The sequence below is a fragment of the Taudactylus pleione genome, unplaced genomic scaffold, assembly GCF_031769625.1.
Source record: "Taudactylus pleione unplaced genomic scaffold, aTauple2 ptg000046l, whole genome shotgun sequence".
In the NCBI taxonomy this organism is placed as follows: domain Eukaryota; kingdom Metazoa; phylum Chordata; class Amphibia; order Anura; family Myobatrachidae; genus Taudactylus; species Taudactylus pleione.
The window spans coordinates 11,252,554-11,278,264 of NW_028284448.1; the positions used below are offsets into that span (position 1 = coordinate 11,252,554).

The following is a 25,711-nucleotide window of genomic DNA, read 5'->3' on the forward strand; positions in this document are numbered from 1 at the left end:
AAAAAACACACACACACTCTTTGGTCCACATAGTATCCACATTCATGCAATGACCTGGTCTGTGCCCTGACCTCAAATCTCTTTGAAAATCTGTGGAATGACCTACAGAGAATCCCCCTGCAATCTGATTGACCTTGAACATTTTTGCAGGAAAAAGTGGGATAGAAAGTCCAGAATGTGTGAGGCTGATCGAGGCATATTCAAAAATGATTCATTGCTATAATAAATCAAAAGGTTATCTCCTTCACAACCATAAACTATATATATGTATATAAATATATAATTTGTGTTACTAGGACATCACCCTTAAATTGTACTATATCACTTATTGTAAGGGTCGATGATATTATGTAGTAAAATCACGAAGTACAGTTGCCAACAGACTGAGCTGCATGTGTGTTTTAGACTTTCAAACGGAATTAATACTAATCAAATAAAACTGAAATTATCTATATTATGAACATTTTGATTGTGTTTGTAAGAAAACTAAAAATGTACCAAGAATAAGGTGCTTTATATTTACTTTTACTATTTCTATTTTTAACATGAGATTTCGAACATATAAGATATCTTACATAAAATGTAAGGTTTTAGGGCAGGGCTTGACAAATTTTTCTAAAACCTAGGAGACAGGATGAAAGTGTAGGAGCCAGACCCCCCCTTCCTCCAGGGCAGCATTACTGAGCACCTACGCCCCAGGCAACCAACCCCAATGGCCACACCACTAACAGGGTACCCCAGGTAAACCACCCTCACGCAGCCACATTATTGAGCAGCTAACCCACCTCTCCAGGCAACCATCCCCCAGAAAGACCACCCCTCTGCAGCCAAAAAACCCCGGGCAAGCAAAGACACCGCCGGCAGTGGACGAACTAGAGAGTGGTGGGCCCAGATGCAAGAATATGCTTTGGGCACCCCTATGCAGTGCCCCCAGTAGTGGTCCCCCCTATGCAGTGCCCCCAGTAGTAGTCCCCCCTCTGCAGTGCCCCCAGTAGTAGCCCCCCTATGCATTGACCCCAGTAGTAGTCCCCCTATACAGTGCCCTAGTAACACCCCCCCTTATACAGTGCCCCAGTAGCGGCCACACCCCCTATGCAGTGCCCCCAGTAGTGGTCCCCATATATAGTGTCCCCAGAAGTGGCCCCCCTATGCATTGCCCCCAGTAGTAGTCCCACCCCCCTTGTAGTGCAACCAGTAGTGCTCTCCCCCTTGTAGTGCTTACAATAGTTGTCCCCCCTTGTAGTCCCCCCCTTGTAGTGCCCCCAATAGTAGTCCCCCCCTTGTAGTGCCCCCAGTAGTAATCCCCCCTTGTAGTGCCCCCAATAGTAGTCCCCCCCTTGTAGTGTCCCCAGTAGTAGTCCCTCCCTTGTTGTGCCCCCAGTAGTAATCCCCCTTGTAGTGCCCAGTAGTGCTCTGCCCCTTGTAGTACCCCCAGTAGTGCTCTCCCCCTTTTAGTGCCCCCAGTAGTGCTCTCCCCCTTTTAGTGCCCCCAGTAGTGCTCTCCCCCTTGTAGTGCCACACGTAATAATAATAATAATAAAAAACACTTACCTGAATCCCTGCTTTCGCCGCCACCATCCGCTCCTCCGTTCGTCGGGCCGGGCCGCTCTGCATTATGGGAGAGACGTCATGACGTCTCTCCCATTACCCACTGCAGGAGCCGGAAGATGGAGCGCAACGGCAGTCAGTGAGAGTCTAACAGACTCTCATTGGTTGCCACTCAAAACAAACACACGCCGTTGGCTGTGTGTTTGTCAGTCACTGTGTAGCGCTGACCGAACTCTGTCCGGTCAGCGCTACACGCACAGTGCAGTCTGTGTCACAGGCACATGGCACCCTGCCCCCCGGCCCAGCCCGCCACTGACTACAGGGCCCGGGGGTTGCTGAAAATCTGGTCGCCAGGCAACCAATCTGGTCGCCATGGCGACCTGGCCCCCGGGTTTTGTCGAGCCCTGTTTTAGGGACATTTATGATTAGATGATTCAATGTTTTTACTCCTTTCCTACCATTTACATAACTGCCTAAGGGATGATTCAATTGGGCACGAGGTAAAAAACCCCCAATATTGGATTACTGCGGGTATGCGTGCTGACGATACCCGTATCCAATTAAAAAAAAGTGGTTGCAGGGTTTTCAGCTCTGAAAACCCTGCGGAACGTAAAAAAACAAAATTGATACTAACCTGTCCGAGGATCTCAGGTGGTCTACACAGCTCCTGGTGGCCTCCCCTCCATTTTGTCACTGGGGAGGGGGCTGCTGGGTAGCACAAGGGCTGTTGGGAGATGTAGTTTTCCCAGTACTAGCTGCAGGGGGGAATATACTCACACGGGGGTCACTTGCAAACACTCACATACTCACCCTGCTGCAGAAGACCTGGCTCCCGACATTGGATGCAAATGACTCCGCTTTGGAAGGTGAGTAATTAAGGACTAATTAAGTTAATTGGAAACATCCAATTGCTTAATCAGTCCTCAGTGGGGGTTCCGCCGGGGTCCCAGAGCACGTCCCGCTGATATTTCCTAAAATGAATTATTCTAGGAAAAATCAGACTTGCTCCCCCCAGACTTCAAAGTTTCAGCAACCAAAGCAGTGTGGACTTATAGGTAATGGGTGTGGTTTGTGGAGATTTGGGCTTGATTTCATTGAACGGTTGGCATGACCTACCTATAATCATTTCCCAATCCACATTGGTAACAGGTATGCATTTTTGGCTGGTTTATGCTTAGCTGTTCACTGTGATATGGAGTCTTTTGCAAAGTGGAAAATGTGTGCTGTGGTTTACTGGTGGCTGGATGAACCCTGTATGTACTGCATGATGATCTAGAGTCCTACATAATAATCCCAGCAGTTCTGTATTGCTATGCAGATTTTTTCATTTTAATAAAAACTTGCACTTCTGTGTACTAAAGATAACTCGCAGGGACAATGGTAGCAATAACCACTGTCCCTGCGAGTTAGATCCCAGCCGCACTCAGGGGAGTCTTTCACATTTGTGAACGACTCCTACGGGGAATCGGACACTGAGCATGTGCCTCCACAGGTATAAAACGGTTTCCCCATCTGAGGATGGCAAAAACGGTAAAACCTGCAGGGCTAAATTCAAAACAACTTAATTTTTCAGTATTTGGTACATAGGGGTCAGATCGTAGTCCGCATTGATAGGGACTGTGATCTGCAGAGCTAATTAGCCTTTGTTAGCACAAAGCAACTACTCATAAAATGTTGCAGAAATTGCTGTTTTTACATCATGTTATGGATAAATAGGCCCCCTAGTCACAATTGTGCTCCAGACACAGAACAGAAAATGCAAATATACAAATTAGATTGAGTGAGAGATGAGCTACAAGTGATGGGCATAGCTAAAAACTGAAAAGGTCTCCTAAATTACATGCTGGTGAAATTCGCTCTTCTAGAAAATTTAGTTTTGATATCTGCCATTTGCACATTTAGGTTTTTATGATTAACTGGGTGCAAAGTTCTCTGCAAATATTTAAAATGGGAAATGTGTACATATAGGCAAGTAAACAGTGCTTTGACCTAACCGTATACATCCCTGCATGCAGCATGCACAGATAAAACACAGCATAAACGGTGTAATGAGTAAGCAATATCTCCTGAGCAAACAGTTGGTTTCTCTTATTATTAGCGCTGAACCTAATAGCAGAACATTCAACATTGAAAATTATTCAGGCTCTAATTACCTAGTTTTTTACTTGTAGGATTTGGAATACTGTAACATATAATAAAAGAAAAACACACCGTGGCCAGGAAAAAACGAACAATGACAAAGCTGTAGTAGTCGAAGGTAAATGCCACAACAACACCGAATATGAACTGGCATGAGCTTGTGATCCAGATTATTGGTCGTCTTCCCACTCTGGAGATGAGGAGAAAAATTTGTATTTTATAATTAAAACAAACATAATAGGAACTCATATTATTCCATCAAAGTGGCAGGTGTGTGTGTGTGTCACTGTCGGGCATGCTTGCTTAGAAATGCTTTTGATAGATGACTGTTATCAGCCTATTTCTGTAGACATCTGCTGACTGATCTACAGTATCAGGCTCCAGTGTGTGTGACACAAGATTCCTAACTGAAGCTAAATAGATTAGCCTTAGCTAACACTGCACCCTGAAAGGTCTAAACAGTGAACAATGACAAAACAAGTAAAGAATTTGTCTGCTCACTATTTTAGAAATACTCTCATCAGATTGGTCCATACACAATTGATTGTTAGACACATTTTGACAACAGATAAATACAATATATAGTTGCATACTCTCCCAAATATCTCAAAAGGACTCTCAAATTTTTGGGGAGTCCCATGGACTTCCTGAAGAGCAGGTCAACCTCCTATACCCTGTCACTACCTAGCATACATACCTACTATCCCAGAAGTTGCAGGAGCCTCTCAATTTTTCGGGTAACCCCCCTGGAAGAGTAACTGGATCTCCCGCATCCTGCCCAAGTCCTAGTGAAGTGGAGGGAATGGGGAAGATAATTACCGGGAATTGTGGTGCGTATGAAGGGGGCAGGGCTGGATTAAGGGAGGGGCGACAGGGGCGGTCGTCCCTGGGGCCCCACGCCCGGAGGGGCCCCCACTAGCAGCGGTGCGCTGTCTGCACCCGCCACTAGAGTCCCCTCCGCTAGTGTAGTGTAGATCGCGCAGTCTACACTACACAGTGACATACACAAAGCCGCCGGCGGCAGCTGTGTGTATGTTACAGCAACCGATGAGAGTCACACAGACTCTTATTGGCTGCTGCACAACGGAGGGAGCCGCCCGAAGCTCACTCATGAGCTCCGACTTCCGGCTCCCCCCGCATCTGCTGATAATAGGAGATGCGTCATGACGCTGACGTCTCTCCCATAGTGCAGTGGAAGAGCCCAGACTCAGAGCGGGCAGCGGCGGTCGCGTCGGGAGCGGGGATTCAGGTAAGTGGTGATTTTTTTTTTGTGTGTGTGTGTACATAGGGGAGGGGACCGCTACAGAGGTCACTGCATGGGGGGACATCTACAGGGGACACTGCATAGGGGAGGGGGCCGCTACAGAGGTCACTGCATGGTGGGGACAGCTACAGGGGACACTGCATAGGGGAGGGGGCTGCTACAGAGGTCACTGCATGGGGTGGCAGCTATAGGGGACACTGCATAGGGGAGGGGGCTGCTACAGAGGTCACTGCAATGTGGGGGGGCAGCTACAGGGGACACTGCATAGGAGAGGGGGCCGCTACAGAGGTCACTGCATAGGGGGGGCAGCTACAGGGGACACTGCATAGGGGAGGGGGCTGCTACAGAGGTCACTGCATGGGGTGGCAGCTATAGGGGACACTGCATAGGGGAGGGGGCTGCTACAGGTCACTGCAATGTGGGGGGGCAGCTACAGGGGACACTGCATAGGGGAGGGGGCTGCTACAGAGGTCACTGCATGGGGTGGCAGCTATAGGGGACACTGCATAGGGGAGGGGGCTGCTACAGAGGTCACTGCAATGTGGGGGGGCAGCTACAGGGGACACTGCATAGGAGAGGGGGCCGCTACAGAGGTCACTGCATAGGGGGGGGCAGCTACAGGGGACTGCATAGGGGAGGGTGCCACTACAGAGAGCACTGCATAGGGGGGCCGCTATAGGAGTCACTGTATAGGGGGCCGCTTCATGGGGGCACTGGGGGGGGGGGTGTTTTCTAGGGTCAATGCATAGTGGGGACAACTACTGTCCCCACTGTATAGGGGGGGGACGACTACTACTACTGGGGGCAATAGGAGGGGACCACTACTGGGTCTGGGGGCACTTTATAAGGGGCACTACTGGGGGCACTGTATAGGAGGACCACTACTGGGGGCATTATATAAGGGGCACTGCATAGGGGGACCACTACTGGGGGAACTGCATAAGGGGCATTACTACAGTGGGCACTGCATATGGGGGACCATTACTGGGGGCACTGCATAGGGGGGACCATTACTGGGGGCACTGCTACTGGGGACATTGCATAAGGGGCCCCCACAAGTTTGTTACCCAGGGGCCCCCACAGACCTTAATCCGGCCCTGGAAGGGGGAGGGGCTAAAATGATGCTGAAACACATTATTTAATGGGGCTAAATGATGTGGGAGCCCAGCCCCGCCCCCCTAACAACAAGAGCAAATGTATGTAACGAATACCTCTGAATCTCTATTATCATGTAGGATTTAAGTATGTTTTGTTGATTTTGCTACAGTGTGCTGGAGGGCAAATCCCTTTTTTCTGTGTAACAAGAGCACTTGACCCTGCTTCCTATAGTGGTCAGCTGCGTCTTTCCTCCAGAAGCTCTCTCGGAGGATAGGATTTCAAATTTGGTAAATATGGTGCAATATTAAAGAAGAACTAATATTATAATAGGTATACAATGTTAAATGCATGCATAACTAAAGCATTTTGAACAAATTGCACATCTTTCTTTCTAGCAATGATTTCTATATACATTTGCTCATGTCTAATTCTATTGCAGCCTTATATCATCTACTGTATGCAGAATTGATACAAATATTTTTGCAACACAGCCCTGCTTTTTGCTGAAAAAGACGCTCAGCAGTTACATGACACTTTAGGCCTGATTCAGATCCACTCGCGCGCACATTGCGCTCGCAAGCTGGTCAATGGTGGGCCAATGCGCACGTGCGGCATGCGCAAGCCCCGTAGCGAGTTAGAAATCACTCGCTCCGGGGCCCGCAACAAAACGGGGCGGCTGACGATGTTGTTTTGTAGGCGGGGAGGCTGTACAAACGGAGGCGTTCCCGAAGGAACACCTGCCGTTTGTTGGTGGCCCTACTGACATCACTCGTGATGTCAGTAGTGGACTTTCTGCTCTATTAGAGCAGGAAGTCCACTTGGCATTGCGAGTGCTGAGACCCTACCATAAGAGTCTCCTCGCAATGCCGATGGTCGCGATAATCGCGACCATTGCCAGGCCGCTCGCACAAGTTGTGGGTGGTTACCCACAGCTGTGCAAGCGACCTGGAGGCCGGAATTAAAAAAAAAAAAAGGGACGCCTTGATTCAGAGCGTGGACCGAGAGCTACCTGGTTGATACTGCCAGTAGCATATGCTTGTCTCAAAGATTAAGCCATGCACGTGTAAGTACACGGCCGGTACGGTGAAACTGCGAATGGCTCATTAAATCAGTTATGGTGCCACTGAATCAGGTCCTTTGTGCACAGAGAGCGCCCAGCTTAATCTTGATTACCAAAAAATAGATACCTCCGATGGGGCAGCAAGTCTGGGAAACTATTGGCCAACATCATTAAAACCAAACATAAGCAGACACACATTCCACATCTTCGTTTAGTCCATGATACACAATTTTCGAACCCCAATTCATATTATGAATCCATGGACACAACACCTACAGACAATCCGGCATTGGGAATGCAGTTTGTTAGGACTGATGGACTCCCTCAGTTGTCCGACTTAGATAGTGACTCTTTGATGGCACTGGTGACTGAAACAGAGATTCTAATGGTTATTAAGACTCTCCATAATGGTAAATGCCAGGCCTGGATGGACTCAGTGCAGAGTATGAATTATTATCCCTTCAACTATTATAACATCTTTATTTAATTCCATTATGGATGGTAATGGTTTCCTTGTGGGTTTTAATGAAGCCAGAATTATTGTATTCTCTTAGCCGAACAAAGGGCCTAATTCAGCTTGGATTGCAAGTCTGCGGACGCACGCACCTCGTCAATGTTTGTGTTCTGCGCATGCACGAATGCAGCAGATACGCAGAGCCATCACAGAGTGATTGACAGGAAGCACCGTTTGGGAGTGGAGAGGGGAGTGGTTGAAGGAATGCAGGTGTGCCTGAAGGCTGTTACAGGGGTGTGCATAATTAAGCCCCTGCGATGGCATACGCAGCCAGAGGTCTAGATGGTGACAGGAAGTTTCGCAGTTTGTGAGTCAGGGTCAGCTCAATCACAACTGTGCGTATGGGTCCGATGTTCCTCGATGTTACCACTGACTTGTCGCTCCTCTGTGCACTATATTTGTCAACTGATAGCAGCCATGACTCACTCCCATATGATTGGAGCACACAACTATACTGTTGTGAACTGCAAAGCTGATAAGGCGTTTGATATAGTGTCATGGTCCCATTTGTTAACGGTCTTTCACATACAGGGTTTTCATTTGTCAGTCTTTCAAATTCTGTATCGTGACCCCATGGCTTTTCTTACAGTGAATGGACTCAACACTCGCCCTTTTTCCTCCAGTAAGGGTATAGAAAGGGATGTCATTTCTTTCCTCTCCTCTTCAACCTCATTTTGGACTCCTTAAGGTGTGTATCCACTACACGAGAGTGGACCGACTGTATGATTACAACATTGTAATCGTACAATTGTTCATCATCCTGTGCAGTGGATAATGTGCCCACACTGAATGATATTTTGTTCAGTGCAGGTACCCTCATTCATCGCCAAACATGCACAACCTGTCGATATCTAGCAGGTTGGCCTGCATGTTCAGGGGATGACAATTGCCGGCAATGACCAGCTGGAGTGCGCGTCGAATGTCGTAATCATTCAATCGCTAATTTTTCTCGTCTAGTGGATACGCACCTTTGAATCAAGCATTTTATCAAAAACCCAACTTGGCAAGGCATCACTATAGGACCATCAAACTTAAAATTTCTGCTGTTGCATATGACCTTTTATTATATTTTCACAACCCTTGACAGGCAATCCCAGATGCCCTAAACATTTTCAAGGACTATTATTTTATATCTCGTTTCTTAATCAACATCTAAAATGGAGGCATTAGCATTTTATAGACAGACCCATATGAGGTGGGTTGTCAGTTTTCCTTTTCAGTGGGCTACCTCCCCTCTAAAATACCTTGGTATGTATTTTACTTTCCATCCCTCCCAGATATATGCGGCTAATTTCCATATCTTAATTAAGAATATGCTGCGTCATTTTCTGGGAGGCTTGGAAAACGTTTCATTCTCGTCAGCGCTTAACAGTGTCAAAGTCCAATTTTCTTCCTTTAATTGGTAACTCATAGGGTGGGCAGTCCTCCGGAATAGTTAACGATTCGTACCTTCAGAGTCTACGCCAGGTTTATCAATTTGTGGATTCAGTTACCTTCGCTCTTTATACCTATTCACATCTACTGTACAATGTCATTATCCAACACAGGAGCTCATTGAGACCTGGGCTGCGCTCTCTCGCTGCTGTCAGGGGCCGGGTATGCAAAATCCGTGATCGCACTGTCTGGCTTAAGGACGCCCTCTATGTCTTAGAGAGCGATGGCATAGCGAACGCACGCCTGTATAAAGACATCCACTTTTCTTTCTTAGCAACGTCAACTCCAGGAAGTGTATGATTAATCAGTAACATCGAGAGCCATCGGCGCTGCACGCAGTGCTTGAGGTAGACCCTACCCCGCCACAAGCACTGCGATCACTGCAGGCTGAAATTCAACCAAGCGACGAGTACAATGACGCCTCCATGCTAATTATGTACGCCCATTGAACTCCCTTTTGACGCCCAGACACGCCTGCGTTCGCACCACCACTCCCCCATTCACAAGCACCTTCCCGTTACCTCCCACAAACGGCACTGTCACTCAAAGTAGTGTCCAGTCTGTTTACTACAAGCACACGATTCCTGGACGCAGTGACTGGTTCGCGCATGCTTATTTTGACGCATACGGGTGACAATCGCCCATAGTGTACGGCTTAGCGTCCAGGTCTGAATCGGGCCCACTATCCCCTCTTTTCACTTATCTTCAAGGTCAATAAGAATTTTGTGCTAGATGATGCTCTGCCCTGTTGTTCCTCTGTGGTCTTTACCACATCTTATATGTATGAAAATACCCACCTTCAGATAGCTATGGATAAACTGACAAGCGGGTGAATTCTTTAAAGTGTAATTATTTGATATTTTGAAAGCTAATATCTGTTTAAGCTCCCAGCTAGTGTCATCATTATATGTAGAGTTATATTATAACCTATTGCACCGTTCCTACGGAATTGGTATGGAATCCCGGCTGCCGCATGGCCCGGCAGTTCTATTCCTGGCAGCGGCAGCCCGACAGATCAGCAGAGCCCGGCAGCAGAAGCCCGACAGCGCTGGAAATCCCGATCGTCCCTAAGGTAAGTATAAACTAACCTAGCCCCCTAACCCTCCTTAGGGGTGCCTAACCCTAACCTCCCCCCCAAGTGCCTAACCCTAATCCCCCCCTTCCCTGCTGCCTAAACCTAAGTCCCCCCGAGGGGTGCCTAACCCTAACCTCCCCCCAGGGGTGCCTAACCCTAACCCCCCCTTCCCCTAGCATAACCCTAACCCTCCCAGGGGGTGCCTAGCCCCAAGTCCCCCCCGGGTGCCCTAAACCCAACCCTCCCCCCCTGCGGCTGTCCGCTCGCAGCGCCCGGCATCCCTTCGATCGGGATACCGAGCGCCGGTCTCCCGGCGTGGGGTAAATGACCGGCGTCTAGATATAGACGCCGGTCATTTATCCCACGCCGGGATAAAGCAGCCGGCTGTCGGTATTAAGGCAGCCGGTTTCCTTACTGCATACCGTTCCTACCTACCCCAAGGTTGAGGTGTCTAATTGGAGCCTCCTCTGATTCTAACTGCTTCATATGCACATTACCAGAGGCCAACCTTATGCACTGGCATCACCGGGAGTGGTGACACCTGGTGCGTCACTATGAACCCCTTCTACGCCAGACGCGATAGGGGGCAAAGCCACGCCCCCTGTTTTGTGCAGTTTCAAGGGCGGCTGTAATGAATGACGTACATAGGCATGCATCATCCATCGCCGGTGCACGGTCACACCATCCAAGGGCGTGACACCAAAATATCAGAGCTAATATAGTAAATATAAAATACACTATTACCCTGCAATGTAAGGGATAAAATATATATATACGAGGGTTGTTCAAAAAGTAATGCCTAAATGCTCACAACTCAAATTTTATTATAGATACAGATTCGAAAATTTGCAGTAAAATACTGTGAAGTCTTAGTAACAGAATGACTCTACTCAAATAATTCACCATCTGCCCTCAAACATTTTCTCCACCTCTCAACCCAAGCTGTGAACCCACTTTGGAAAAATTCAAGTGGTTGGTGTTTAACCCAGGAACGTATGGCGTTTTTAACAACCTCTATGTCTTCAAAATGTTGACCCCGGAGACAGTATTTGAGAGGGCCAAACAGATGAAATCAGAAGGGGCCAAATCAGGACTGTATGGTGGATGTGGCATTATTGCCCACCCCATTTTGGCAATGGCCGCAGATGTTGCCGTCGAAGTGTGAGGTCTGGCATTGTCGTAGTATAAGATGACATTTGACAATGGAATTATTGACCTTTTTTTGCGGATGGCTTCTTTCAGCTTCTTAAGTGTAATAATGTATCGATCACTGTTGATTGATTGGTTTGGTTCCAAGTAATCGATGAGAACAACACCTCGGCAATCCCAGAAGAATGTGGTCATGACTTTGTTTACGGATCGCTGTGATTTCAACTTTTTTGGCCTAGGTAAACTTGGGTGTTTCCATTGCTCTGATTGGGCCTTTGTTTCTGGGTCATAAAGGAATACCCAGGTCTCATCTCCTGTAATGACATTTTCCAAAAACGTCTCAGGGTTGGCTTCAAAGTTGGTCAAAAGGTCATTGCACACTTCCACCCTCTGGGCCTTATGATCCCTGGTTAATTGCTTTGGAATCCATTTAGCACACACTTTACGATATCCCAAATCATTGTTTAGTGTTTTTACAGTTCCATGGCTACATTCAAGTTCACCACTGATATCTCTGATGGTCACACGATGGTCTTTCTGAAACATGGCATCGACTTTGTGTCGGTTCTCTGCTGTCACTGAAGTTGATGGTCTGCCACCACGAGGTTTGTCGCACACGGATGATTCTCCCGACTGAAAATGCTTCATCCATCTTCTGACATTGCTATAGTCAATTGTACGCTCACCATACACTTTTTTCAGTCTTCTGTGGATTTCTGTAGCACTGCAGCCTTCTTTTTCCAGAAATTCAATGACGGCTCCTTGTTTCATCTTGGATTCCATGGTATTTCTTGGACTACCTAAACAAAAATACATATATAGCTAGCAGACATATTAAACTACAAAGTTTCAAATAAATATTGCACATTATTTCAGAGTCATGAGCATTTAGGCATTACTTTTTGGACAACCCTCATTATATATAATATATATATATATATATATATATATATATATATATATATATTTTTTTTTATATTTATTAGGGATGTGCAGGCTCGGTTCTACTCGGTTCAGTTCGGTTTTTTTTACCGAATCTTATTGGCTATCCAAAACTCATGACAGCTGAAACCCAATAAGATTCGGGAAAAAAAAACGAACGGAACCGAGTAGAACCGAGCCTGCACATCCCTAATTATATATATATATATTTATTTATTAGTAATCTAATGTCCATAAAAAGGCTTGTGGAACCTTGAAACATTGGTCAATAAAGGATCTTCATCTGTTTATGAAGCCCGTGGGAATGCCGCCTGTTCCGTTTTTATGGACACTGGATTACTACATGATTGTAAGGAAGGCACCCCGACACTTTACTCATTGAACCGAGAGTGCCCCATATATATATATATATATATTTCACCTGTCAGTGGTTTTAATGATATGGCTGATCAGTGTATATTTTGCTGTTGTGCTTCCAACCAAAGTGTTATAATGTACAGCTGTGAATGGAAACTCGCAGGAACGATTAATAAAGCTGAATCAATATTAACAATTCTTTGACAGACATAAAAAGATATGAAAGTAATTGAGTGAAGTTCGGAACAAATGGACTGCTGAGCTACAGTCCAAATGAATCCAAAAACCTGTTTATACATAAATATTCATGACATTTCACCCTTGCTGTGTCTGCCAGAGAAACTAATGAGGCCAGCTATTCCCGGAGATCTGGTACACTAATCCTGCATCCACTGGTTCAAGCAAAGGCCAAAATTACTACAACAGAATTATCTACAAATCTCAAGATAGGTTAGAGAAGTAACAATTTATTAACTGTTAAAGAAAATAAGATATATTAATGGATACTTTATGTTTTCAGATCAATGCATTGCATTCATGTTTTTAAAAAATTCTCTTTAGACATCTTTCTGCACCTTTGTGGAAAATAACTTGTGTATGTAGTAAACAGATGCCAACTGTTGCCAATTTCCAGGGACAAAGACAAGTTATAACATTTTAACCCTCAAATATGTTAATGTACATTGCAGTCTTTCCTATTCTGTGCATATGATGCAATTAAAACAAATCTCTGGGCTATGCAGAGAACCTGACAATTTTCTATTAATAGAATGTATTATATAAATATTTTGGGGCCAATTCATAACCATATTACTGTCAGCTGTAGGTGCGAAAATTGCACTTCATGAGCCACACAGTTTCTATTGAGCCAACTTCACCAAGAATAAAATTCTTTGTTTTATGGCAATCAATACAATTTATTTTAAAGCAGATAGAACTGGTACCATAAACTGAATATAATTTGAATTATGGATACTGGAAGGGGGAGGGGGGTGACCCTTCTTTTGTGATTCTTTCTTTAGTTGCTTTCCCTACATTTATTAATCCCACAAAATACATACCACTGTGACTGTTATCCATTTGCGTGGCATGGTCACTAGCACATGGAACCTGTAGCTTCCCTTCTCTCTCCCAGCCACAGGCAGGATCACCTACTCAGGGGTGTAGCTTGTAGCCATCGCGCCTGGAGCATGTGTGTGTGCTACCACGTCCCCCCTCCCAAGTGTACCAGGTAGGGGGCGGGTCCAGTATGTAGGGGCAAATTAAAGGAAACTAAAATTAAACATTAGGGGCAGTATCAAACTTCGACATTGAGGGCTAGATATATTCCAACCCACTAAAGTAATTCCACCAACTGAAAATAACCTACACAGTAGTGCCCGCAATTCAGGTTTTGCCACACAGTAGTGCCCCTTATTCACATTATGCCACACAGTAGTGTATTTTAATCATGTTATGCCACTGTAGTGCCCCTTATTCACATTGTTACAAAATTATGGCCACAATGCACGTTATGCCACACAGTGCCCATTAATTCGCGTTATGCCACAGTTTTGGCTATTTCTTCATTTTATGCTACACAGTAGTTCCCACAGTTCATATTATGCTACAGTAATGTCCATAGTTCACATTATGCCACAGTAGTATTCCTTACTCACACTATGCATAACAATATTTAAGTTATGCCACAGTAGTGTCCCTTTAACACATTATGCCACATTAGTGCCCTTTATACACATGCCATAGTAGTGCCCCTCATTGGCATTTGGTGTAACAGCAGTCAGGTGTGACCTCACCAGACTTACCGCTCAGGCTTCTCCCAGTCATGGGTGCCGTGACCCAGGCAGCAGCATCTGGCTCAGGCCTCCTCTCAGCAGCAGGGACACAACCGCCATGTTGTTTCCTCCGTGCAAACCGGGCCAGCTAACGTCAGGGCCAGGGTGGTAGGTAAGACCCACTTCAAAAGAGGAGAAGCCAGGGGTGATAATAGGAGGGGACTGTCTCCTCCTCCCTCTTTGTTATTGCCCGGGGCTCTACCCTTCCTCCCTTCTGTTCAGTCCCAGAGTCGGATTAAGATCCCACAGGGCACTATGCAAAGTACTGCCTTGGGGCTCCATATTATAAGTACATACAGTACAGTGTATACATTTCTCGCACAGCTCTCCCCACTCACACATATCTCCTCCCCTCAAACACACACACAATTATCCTCCCTCATTCAGACCCCGCCACAGCTCTCCCCCTTACACAGCTCTCCCCCCTCACTAATCCTCCTCTCACACACACAGCTCTCCCCCCTCACTAATCCTCCACACACACACACACACACACACACACACACACACACAGCTCTCCCCCCTCACTAATCCTCCTCTCACACACACAGCTCTCCCCCCTCACTAATCCTCCTCACACACACACAGCTCTCCCCCCTCACTAATCCTCCTCACACACACACACAGCTCTCCCCCCTCACTAATCCTCCTCTCACACACACAGCTCTCCCCCCTCACTAATCCTCCTCTCACACACACAGCTCTCCCCCCTCACTAATCCTCCTCTCACACACAGCTCTCCCCCCTCACTAATCCTCCTCTCACACACACAGCGCTCCCCCTCACTCAGATTCCCTCCACCCACACACAGTTATCCCCCTCACACAGACCAACCCCCGCACACACTCATACACACAGCTCTTCCACTTAAAGCTCCCCTCCCTTCACAAACACAGATATTCCCCCTTAATCAGATCTCCTTTCCCCCTCCTTACTGTTACAGGGCGCCAGAGATCAGCCATTCAACTGGAGATCAGTGCGCCCATACTGGGGGGGCGTGGTGTGGGCGGAGCCACAAGCGCCGCTCCGTCCACACTGTGCCCCCTGTCTGGAGGCACTGATCTCTGTGTTTCACGCTCAGCTCAGCAGGTGCTCTGCCCTTCGTCGGATGGCTGATCTCCAGCGCCCTGGCTGGAGCAGGTGCTCCACTGGAGCCACCCTCGCTACTCCCCTGCACCTACCATCCTAAGCAGACTGCACAGCAGCAGCTCCACCACCCCTGCTCTCTCCCCCTCCCAGCCAGCAGTAAGTCATGGACGATCCTTATGATCGGCCCCTGCTGCTGGCTGATCTTCTTGCCTGTGAAGGCCATGAGCTCAAGTTCACTTATTTAAAGGTACTTTTATTTTAGAATCCATTCTACATACTTTACCTAATGCTGGGTACACACTGGCAGATATATTGGGCGATCAATTGATCGGCCAATATTTTGTATGCCCGCCAGCCAGTGTGTACCAGCGATTTGTCATTCACAGACATATTGCATCTGCTGTGCTGCACAGCCGATGGCAGATATATCTGCAGATATACTGTATCTGTCCATTGTGCTATGTGTATGGGCGATCAGCCGACCGCCCGTACACTTGCAGCAGCAGGGGGGGGGGGGGGTCTTGAAGCGACCCGTGGACAGAAGGAAGATAATAGTTGTTCAGTGTGTGTGAACAACCATCACCTGCAGATATATCTTCTAGGTGTGTACCCAGCTTTACTTGGTCAGATGATGCACCCATATTGCTCATCATACATCTGTGTGACACACCTGCCTAGCAGTTCAATAATAGTCTTGCAGGACACTGCGCAGCACAGCTAGCTGCCACTTTAGATGTGTACATCTCTCTCAGTGACAACAGTACCACTTCTACAATCACAGTATGGGAGACTCAGAAGTGTTTTACTCAAGGGAAATGTATTCAGCTTGGCTCTTGATTTACTTGAGGTTAGATCCACCCTGAACAACGTATTAAATGACAGTATTAAACTTTCATGCCAGAAATGTTGGAATAGATATTACCAATGTGAAAATAAACCAAGGAAGTTATTAGCCAGGAATTTCAGGGCCTAATGTTCACTGACTTTTATTCATTCAAGAATGGGCATAGCACTGTCCATCACACCAAGGGGGGCACAGCCTGTACCCTCCATGTATATTACTCTAATCATTATCATCTATCTTATGCTACACAATCTGTCGACGAGACCCTCTTTAGGGAAAAAAAAGTTTGGCCTATCTGGCCTCTGTCACTTTCTCCAAACTGCCTGGGGAGATGGTCCTTACTCAAGACAAGGGGTGGACGATAAGTGGCCTTCCAGCTGCTATGGGACTACACATCCCAGCAAGCCTTGCCATCAAGGCATACTAAAACTGTGGCAGGGCATGATGGGATGTGTAGCTTAACAGCAGCTGGAGGGCCATTTATTGCCCACCCGTGCTCTTGACCAATCTTTCCCTCTCCAGGAATAGGATCTGGCTATAGCTCTTACCCCTTCAGAGAAGAGTCCAGGACCAGATACATTTTCCATTATAAAACATGCAAGGATAAATTAGCCCCTCCCCTTTTAAAAGCTAATTCAGATACTTCCTATTTTTCTGCCCAACCCCATTTTGCCCGAAGGAAGGCAAGAACACCGCCCTGTTCTCCAGATATCAGACAAAATCCTTGTTAAATGGGGACATTAAATACATCTCTAAATTGTTAGCAAACAGCTTCGAAGAGGCTCTCCCAAATCTGATATACACTAAGAAAGTATTCAATTTGGAGCGAAAAGCCAAGATCGGCAAAAAAGTTTCACTGATGACGTCATGTCACCAGGCGGAAAAGTATCGCTGTATTCAATTTCAAAGACTTTCCGCCTAGGCGGAAAGTCAATGCAATGTAATAGGAGAAAAAGTTTTGCTTATGAATAGCAGGCGGAAAAAAGTGCCGAATTAGTGTTTTGGGGTGCAACGTTGCGGAAACCCCGTGTAGCCTTAAGACAGTCCCCCAAAGGTAAACTGCATCAAAAAATTCTTAAAAAAGATTTAAGAACACCCCAAAAAATTTACTTTCATTTTGGGGGCTAAAAAAAAAAAGTTGGGGGACAAAGTAAAAAACTAGCGAAGTAGACTCCAGGGGGGTCCCCAAGTATGCCCCAGCTGTGTTTTTGGTTGCATGTGTTTGCAGCAAGTGGTTTTTCCCGTATTTTTAAACGATACTTTAGCAACTTTAAAATAAGCTGACCCCCATTTTCAGGTACCCAAATTTTGCAGGGACGAGTTATTTTCTCCAGAAAATAAAACAAAATGCTATTCTTCACCACTGCAAATATGCAAAACAGCGCCTATTGAGACCATTTAAAGACACCAAATACCTTCAGCATGGCCAATTCGGGGGTATCCATAGTGATCCCCCAGTCAGTGCATCTTTTGGGGGCTGCCAGGCTGATTACCCCATTCTGGAGAGGACTTTCCGACAAGTATAGCCGGGTGCCGTTTTCGCGTACTTTCATATTGAATACGGGGAATCGCTCGAAAAGTTTCCACACGTGATATAGGCAAAAAGTCCACCAGGCGAAAAAGTATCGCGGGTGTGAAAACATATTGAATACGGGCCTAAGTGAGGTTCTCCCCTTGCTAGGAGACTCAGGATAACACACAAAAAGGTTATTGATCTCAATGTTCACCATATCCATATGTCTAACACCCCTGCCCTGTTGCGGTCTATGGGTGCTGAATATGCATTTGGACAGAGTGAATTGGCAGTTTAAGTAAGGGATTCTAAAACACTTGGGCCTGGGTTTACTAAGAATCGTGTCTGCCAGATTTTGCATTCCCGTGAGAGTTTACCCTGATGTTCAAACACATTTACTAAAGGCAAACTTGTGAAAAAACAAACAAACACAAATCTATCTGCAAAACACAGCTGAAGACAGAAATAAAACTCAATACACCATCAACCCAACTTGCAAGTACTTTCCATAAACTGGAGAATCGGGTCTGCAAACACAGTCGTAAATGGAGCAAACTGAGGGCAAAGTATAAGAGTAAAATAGATCCCCTCACCAGCAGCGTGTTATGCAGAATCACTGCATAGATCAGTGTGATCTGTGCTGGCTGCTCAATACTTACATCATTTCTTATAGCCAGTTGTGCAGTCCTTGAGCTCCTTTTTTTTTTTTTAGGACACTACCACATTTCTTAATTAACTACACAGTGTGACCCCTCTTTCTGTTGGTACTGCATGTTTCCAGTTTATACACCAACATCCCTCACAATGCAGGCCTGGGACCTGCCCAGAGGGTTCTCATGAATAACAGTCACTATAAGGGCCCTGACATTTCACGGTTTATCCAACGTCTAGAATTAAAGAGAAAGTTTCTTGTCTGCGCTATGGGGTCTTGTGTGGCACCTTTGTCCGCCAACATTTATATGTTCCAGATGGAACATAATTTTTTTTTTGACAATGCAAATATTATACTACATATAGATAGGAAATCCGCACTCACATCCTCATAAGATATAGACCGGCACTCAACTGGCTGTGCTTGGCACAATAACTGCTCCGGTGCTCTCCTTTAGGGTTGGACAAAACTCCAAATATACTGTATATCCAGGAAGGCGGCACTCAGAGACTTTCAATCATGGTGAAATAAACTCCGGTTTATTAGATCGATGTTTCGGAGGTCAAATCTCCTTTCTCAAGACGCTGATATACAATAAAACATTACAAACATATACACTTAAATACCTGACAGGACAACGTGGTTCCTCCTCCCCATAAACCAAAGACGCCAGTCGCACTTCTGGTGACCCACGGAGACACGCTGGCAACCAATGACGCGCCTCCATAGACGTCACTAGGGAGCGCCTCTGCCATCCACACAGATGACAGAGGGGTCTATTTACTAAGCAATGTTAGGAGACAGAGTGAAAAGTGATAAGAAAGTGATAAGGTGCCAGCCAAATACTGCTTAGTAAATAGACCCCAGAGTCTGTTAGGGATGCAGCCATGGCAACCATACAAAAGAAGGGAGCCAGTGTATACAAACCACAGAGCCACATCAATCAGTGTAAAAAAAAATAACACCCACAGAATACAGAAACATAATATTGGATGATAATGAAGTATCTGATATTTCCACTTATGGTTCTTTACTTTCAGATCCTACCTGTGCTTTCAAAAAAGAATTAGATAAGATGTTTACAGAAGCTTTATTTATGAGGTTATGGTCTGAAGAGGTGGTTCAGTCATTGTGTGTGGAATCCCCGGTTGTGCCGGTGTTTTACACCATTCCCAAAATTCACAAGAACGCACAGTCCCCCGGGCAGGCCTATTATCTCTGCCCATGGGTCTCTGTGCCAACCTATAGCCATCTATCTTGATGCTCTGTTGCAACTATGCATTAAGAATCGTCATACATATTTGAAGGATACGTCATCGTTGCTACTGAAGTTATCGGCCATCACACAGTTCCATAATTGTCTCCTCTGCAGTGTTGATGTCTTAACTCTTTACACCTGTATTCCACAGGGGAAGGGGGGGGGGGGGGGAGACTTGCGGCAGTGAGAAATTTGATTACTGACAATGTGTTGTATAAGGGGCCCAGTGTCGAACTGTGAGAGTTTGTTGGCGTTTACGCTCACACACAATTATTTTATGCATGATGGGCGGTTCTTTGTACAATTGGCTGGATGTGCGATGGGGTCCTGTGTGGCCCCATCGTACGCAAATGCCTATATGTACGCAGTGGAGAAGTGATTATTTTTTTACTAATTCCAACGTTACTCAGCACATCTATCTGTATTTACGATTCATAGATGACATTCTTATCTTTTGGACTGGCACAGAGAAAATATTTCAAAACTTGATTTTGTCACACAATTCCTCAGATGAACCAGCCAAGTTGACTTCTACTATCAGCACGAAAAGATGTAATCCTAACATCAAGGAACATGACATCTATTTTGGGCCAATTACAGACATCTTTGTATGTTAAGCAGACTGACCGCAACACCTTACTTAAAACAGTTTCCACCCTATTTCCACACTCCGGAGCTTACCGTACTCACAGATGCTCCGGGTATGTAGAATTACTAGTGAGAGTAAGGGAAGACACGAACAACTTGATTTAATGATAAACAAATTTGTTGAGAGAGGATACCCTCTGAATGAATTAATTCAAGTTAAAAGCTCTATCTGTTGACCGCAATGACTTATTAAAGCCGGCAATTAAATCCCCTGATCAGAATGTGATTACTTGGGTCAACAGGTTTAGCACAAGCAGTAAGAGCAGTAGCAGAAAGGCCAAACAACTATGGCTTTTGATGCAATCCGACCTAGAATAGGCGTCATTAGCGAATTCTAGGATTCGTCCCTGGTATACCAGATGTCGCAATCTTAGAGACTATTTAGCAAAAAACGATATCACAGGTTTCTCTCGGGCTGTTCCCACTTATTTTTAGCAGCGGAAAAATATGAGATATGGTAAGAACTTACCTTTGTTATCTCTATTTCTACGAAGTCCATAGGGTTCCACAGGATACCTTGGGGTATAGGCGATGACGTCAGGCATCGGGCACCATAGAGTTAAGTTTTCAGCCTCCCAGGATGCATCATGGTCCCTCTTCTATACCCCACCCCGGAGCCAAGGCATCTCAGTTACGTACCAAGCCATAGGCCAGAGGAGGAGAAGAAAGAGAGAGAAGAAAGATCTGGACACACACAAGAATCACATTCTCACCAGAGGGAGACGGAAAAACCGGTGACCAGAGTAAAGCCCATCTGCAGCACAGGTGCGACAGGGCGGGAGTCCTGTGGAACCCTATGGACTTCATAGAAATAGAGATAACAAAGGTAAGTTCTTACCATATCTCATATTTTCTACATCAGGGTCCATAGGGTATCCACAGGATACCTTGGGGATGTCCCAAAGCAGTATCCTTTACGGGTGGGGATGCTCCTGTGCCGAAAGGAGAATCCGCCACCCGAAGGAAGCATCCTGAGGGGCAAGGGTGTCAAAAGCGTAATACCTCACGAATACGAATCCAACCTGCCAAAGTTTGCTTTGAAGCAGGCCAACCCTTTTTAAGGAAGCAACGGAGGACAAACAAGGCGTCAGACTTCCTAAACGAAGAAGTGCGGTCAACATAAATCCTTAAGGCCCGCACTACATCGAAAGTGGCCTCACCCACTGAAAGATCAGGTGAATTAAAAGCCGGCACAATGATTTCCTCGTTGATGTGGAAACTTGATACCGCTTAAGGAAGGAATCCAGGACGAGTGCGAAGCACCGCCCTGTTCCTATGAAAAATCAGAAAAGGGGGTCTACAGGAGAGAGCCCCTAAGACAGAAACACGTCTGGCCGAAGCAATGGCCAGAAGGAATATTGTTTTAGCTGTAAGCCATTTAAGGTCCACTGAGACCAGTGGTTCAAACGGCGGTCCCTGGAGAGCTCTCAGGACCACAGCCAAATCCCAAGGAGCCACCGGTGGAACAAAAGGTGGCTGAATGCCAAGAATACCTTGCATAAGGGTGCGCACATCAGGGAGCAATCTTACGATGAAACCAGACTGACAGGGCAGACACCTGCACCTTCAGGGAAGCAAGACGAAGCCCATGGTCTAGGCCAGCCTGTAGGAAAGCCACACTCTAGACAGGCGGAACACCCGAGGGGCATAACCTCCAGGTCAACACCACTGGAAGAACGTATGCCACACGCGATGGTAGAATCTTGCAGAGGATGGCTTCCGAGCTCTTAGCATAGTTTGCACCACAGAGCTGGAAAACCCTCTGGACCTTAACATGGCCGTCTCAACAGCCAGACCGTCAAAGACAGCAGAGTCAGGTCCGGGTGCAGACAAGGACCCTGTGATAGCAGGTCCGGCCGTAGTGGTAACCTCAGAGAAACGTCTACTGACAGACTTTGAAGGTCCGAGAACCAGTACCACCTGGGCCACTCGGGAGCTATCAACAGGAGCGCACCTCCTTCCTGTTTGAACTTCTGGATTACCCGCGGAAGGGAAAACGGAGGGAAGAGGTAGGCAAACTTGAACGTCCACTGGACGGACAGAGCATCTACCAGAGACGCCTTTCGTCTCTTGTTCGAGACCCGTACGCCGGCAACTTGTTGTTGTGCCGGGACGCCATGAGGTCTATCTCTGGAAGACCCCACCTGTCCACCAAAAGTTGAAAGACCATTCTCCCGGATGCACGTCCTGCCGGCTGAGAAAATCCGCTTCCCAGTTGAGGACTCTCGGGATGAACACCGCTGATATAGCCGGGAGATTGCGCTTCGCCCAGACCAGGATGCGGGACACTTCTGCGAGTGCTGCCCGACTTCGGGTTCCTCCTTGTCGATTTATGTAGGCCACCGTGGTGGCGTTGTCCGACTGGACCTGCACGGGATGACCTTGGAGAACCTGATGTGCCTGCTGGAGAGCATTGAACACCACGTGGAGTTCCAAGATGTTTATTGGAAGCTCCGTCTCTGCCGGAGTCCACCTGCCCTAGAACAAGTGTGGACCCGTGACAGCTCCCCAGCCCGAGAGACTGGCATCCGTTGTTAACAGGACCCAGTTAACCACCCAAAATGGGCGATCCTTGTTGAGGTGGGTCGTCTGCAACCACCAGGCTAGAGACAGGCGAACCTCCGGAATGAGCACCATCATCTGGGACTTTAGACTCTGAGGCAGTCCATTCCATTTGGACAGGATCAATTGCTGCAGAGGTCTGGAGTGAAACTGGGCATATTCCACTATGTCGGATACTGACACCATGGAGCCCAGTAACCGCATTGCCGAGTGCACAGACACTCGGCGACACTGCAGACAACTGCGCACCCTCAACTGCAAAGCAGAGATCTTTTCCTCTGTCACAAAGATCCGCTGCTGCCGGGAGTCCAACAAGGCCCCGAGGTGCAGGATCCTCTGAGACGGGGTCAGGGTGGACTTTTGCCAGTTTATCAACCAGCCGTGACGCTGCAGTACTGCAATTGTCAGTTCCAGATGGCTTAGAAGGTGCTCTGGAGACCCTGCCAACAACAGAAGGTCGTCTAGATATGGTAACAGTCGGACTCCCTGCGTCCGCAAGTGAGCCGCCATGACCTTGGTGAACACTCGTGATGCTGTCGGCAGGCCAAAAGGCAGCGCCCGGAACTGAAAATTTTCGTTGCGGATTGCAAACCTGAGGAATTGCTGATGGCGCAAAAGAATAGGGACATGCAGGTAAGCGACCTGGATGTCCAATGACACCATGTAATCCCCAGGTTCCAGCGCCAGAATAATGGACCGTAGGGTCTCCATCTGAAACCGAGGCACCCTCAAGGACTTGTTGAGAGCCTTGAGGTTGAGTATCAGACGGTAAGAACCATTGGGTTTCTGCACCAAAAATAGATTGGAATAGAAACCCTGGCCCCTCTGGGAGAATGGAACAGGTACTACAACTCCAGCCTGGATCATAGTGTGCAAAACCTTCTGCAGTTCCAAGGCTTTGTTCCGGTCTAATGGAAGGCCTGTGGTGAAGAACCGGGATGGGTGCCTGTGCCGAAAGGAGAGGGCATACCCGTGAGAAACCACCTCGTGAACCCAAGTGTTCTTCGTAGTTATCGACCAACACTGGGCGAACTGAAGCAGGCGGCCTCCCACTTTGGGATCCCCCAAAGGGAGGCCCGGACCGTCAGGCCGCAAGTTTGTCATCTGACTTCGGGGCCGGACGTCTGGTACTCCAGGCCTGTTTCCTGGGCTTGGCCGATTTCTTGGGCCCAGCCTATCGTGGAAAAGACTGCTTTAGGCCTACCCTGGGCCCTGTAAGGCCAAAAGGACGACGTACCAGCACCTGAAGGGACCGTAGCAGACGGGAGACAAGCGGATTTGGCTGCTGCCAGCGTAGCTACTATTTTGTCCAGATCCGGACCAAATAGGACTTCTCCATTAAAAGGCAAACATTCTAAGCTCTTTTTGGAATCAGCGTCCGCTTTCCAAGACCGCAACCATAAGGTGCGACGAGCAGCAACAGCTGCAGAAGAAATCCTAGATGTGAGAATACTGATATCCAAAGCCGCTTCATTGATGCAAGATCGCTGAGTCCCGGAGATTGTCTACCAACTCTGCCTGTTCTGTCGAACAGTCCAAGTCCAAAGACGCCTCCAAACTATCAGCCCAGCGCTCCATAGCCCTGACTTCCCAACACAAGGCCATAGCCGGTCTGGACGCCCCCCCCCCCCCCTGGAAGGGAATAAATGGACTTAAGGCAGAATTCCACCTTGCGGTCCGTAGCATCCTTCAAGGAGGACATGGAAGGCATGGGCAAAGTGGCACTTCTGACTAGGAGTGTCACATGAGAATCCACCTGCGGAGGGGATTCCCACTTAGAAAAATAATTGTCTGCAAACGGATAAGCCACGGCTAAGCGCCTCTGAGGCTGATACTGTTTTCCGGGATGTTTGCACGCCTCCTCCAAATGATCTACTAACTGACCAGAGGAAACACCGTGGCGTCACCCTTAATATCCTTGAAAAAGGCATATTTGGATTTGGCCACTGGAGGATCATCCTCCTCAATAACTAAAGCCGTGCGGACTGCCCAAATAAGGCCAGGTATACCTTGGACTTAGCGTCCGACTCTTTAGTACGGAGAGGTTCTTGGTCAGATAGATCCAGAATCTCGCCACTGGCCGCTTATGTGGTCGCAACACAGACTCCCCCTGTCAAACATCCGACAAATACTGTACTGAATTTGTCAGAGAATTAACCCACGCAGGTCATGTGAAACCTCGGGAGGGGAAATAGGGAGACTGTGGGGTAGCATCAGTTTTCTCGGGAAACCCTGCATGGGTGACGACACCACTGATTGCTGGGACAATCCCATCTGGGTAAACGCAGGTGGCGGAGCTAGCTGGCCCACTAAGGTTGTAAGCGCTTTAGCGAAACAAGCCCAGGGAGTTTCCTGTACCGAAGCCGTGACAGTAATTGGTTGCGCCAATAAATAACACTGCCGACATAGTTACCCTCCCCCTCCGCTATTGGTACATTGCATGTAGTACACAGAAGCTGGCGAGGAATATCATTCTCAGACATGATGGTAAGTATGTGACCCCTCTCACTAATACTTGTTAGTATAGTTGGAGAAACACCCTGCAATTACTCTGCTAAAGCCCTTGCGGTGCGGTAAGAGCAGGGACAGTAAAATGGCTGACAGTAGAAAGTGAAAGTACAAGCAGCAGCGCTAGCAGAAGTCACATACAATGCAGAAGAAATTAATCCCTGCACTATCAGCGCTGTTTCTCAACTACACAGAGTCTGGTAAGACACAGCGCTGCATACA

General features: G+C 47.1%; 1 protein-coding gene across 1 annotated transcript in view; it reads right to left on the minus strand.

The window, feature by feature from the left end:
• The window catches only part of SLC22A16 (solute carrier family 22 member 16), a 73,478-nt gene that overhangs the window by 13,579 nt on the left and 34,188 nt on the right, over window positions 1-25,711 (minus strand). The window contains exon 3 of the mRNA XM_088460481.1: window positions 3,760-3,877. Coding sequence (XP_088316607.1) covers window positions 3,760-3,877 — 118 coding nt within the window. The remainder of the gene's footprint in view (window positions 1-3,759; window positions 3,878-25,711) is intronic.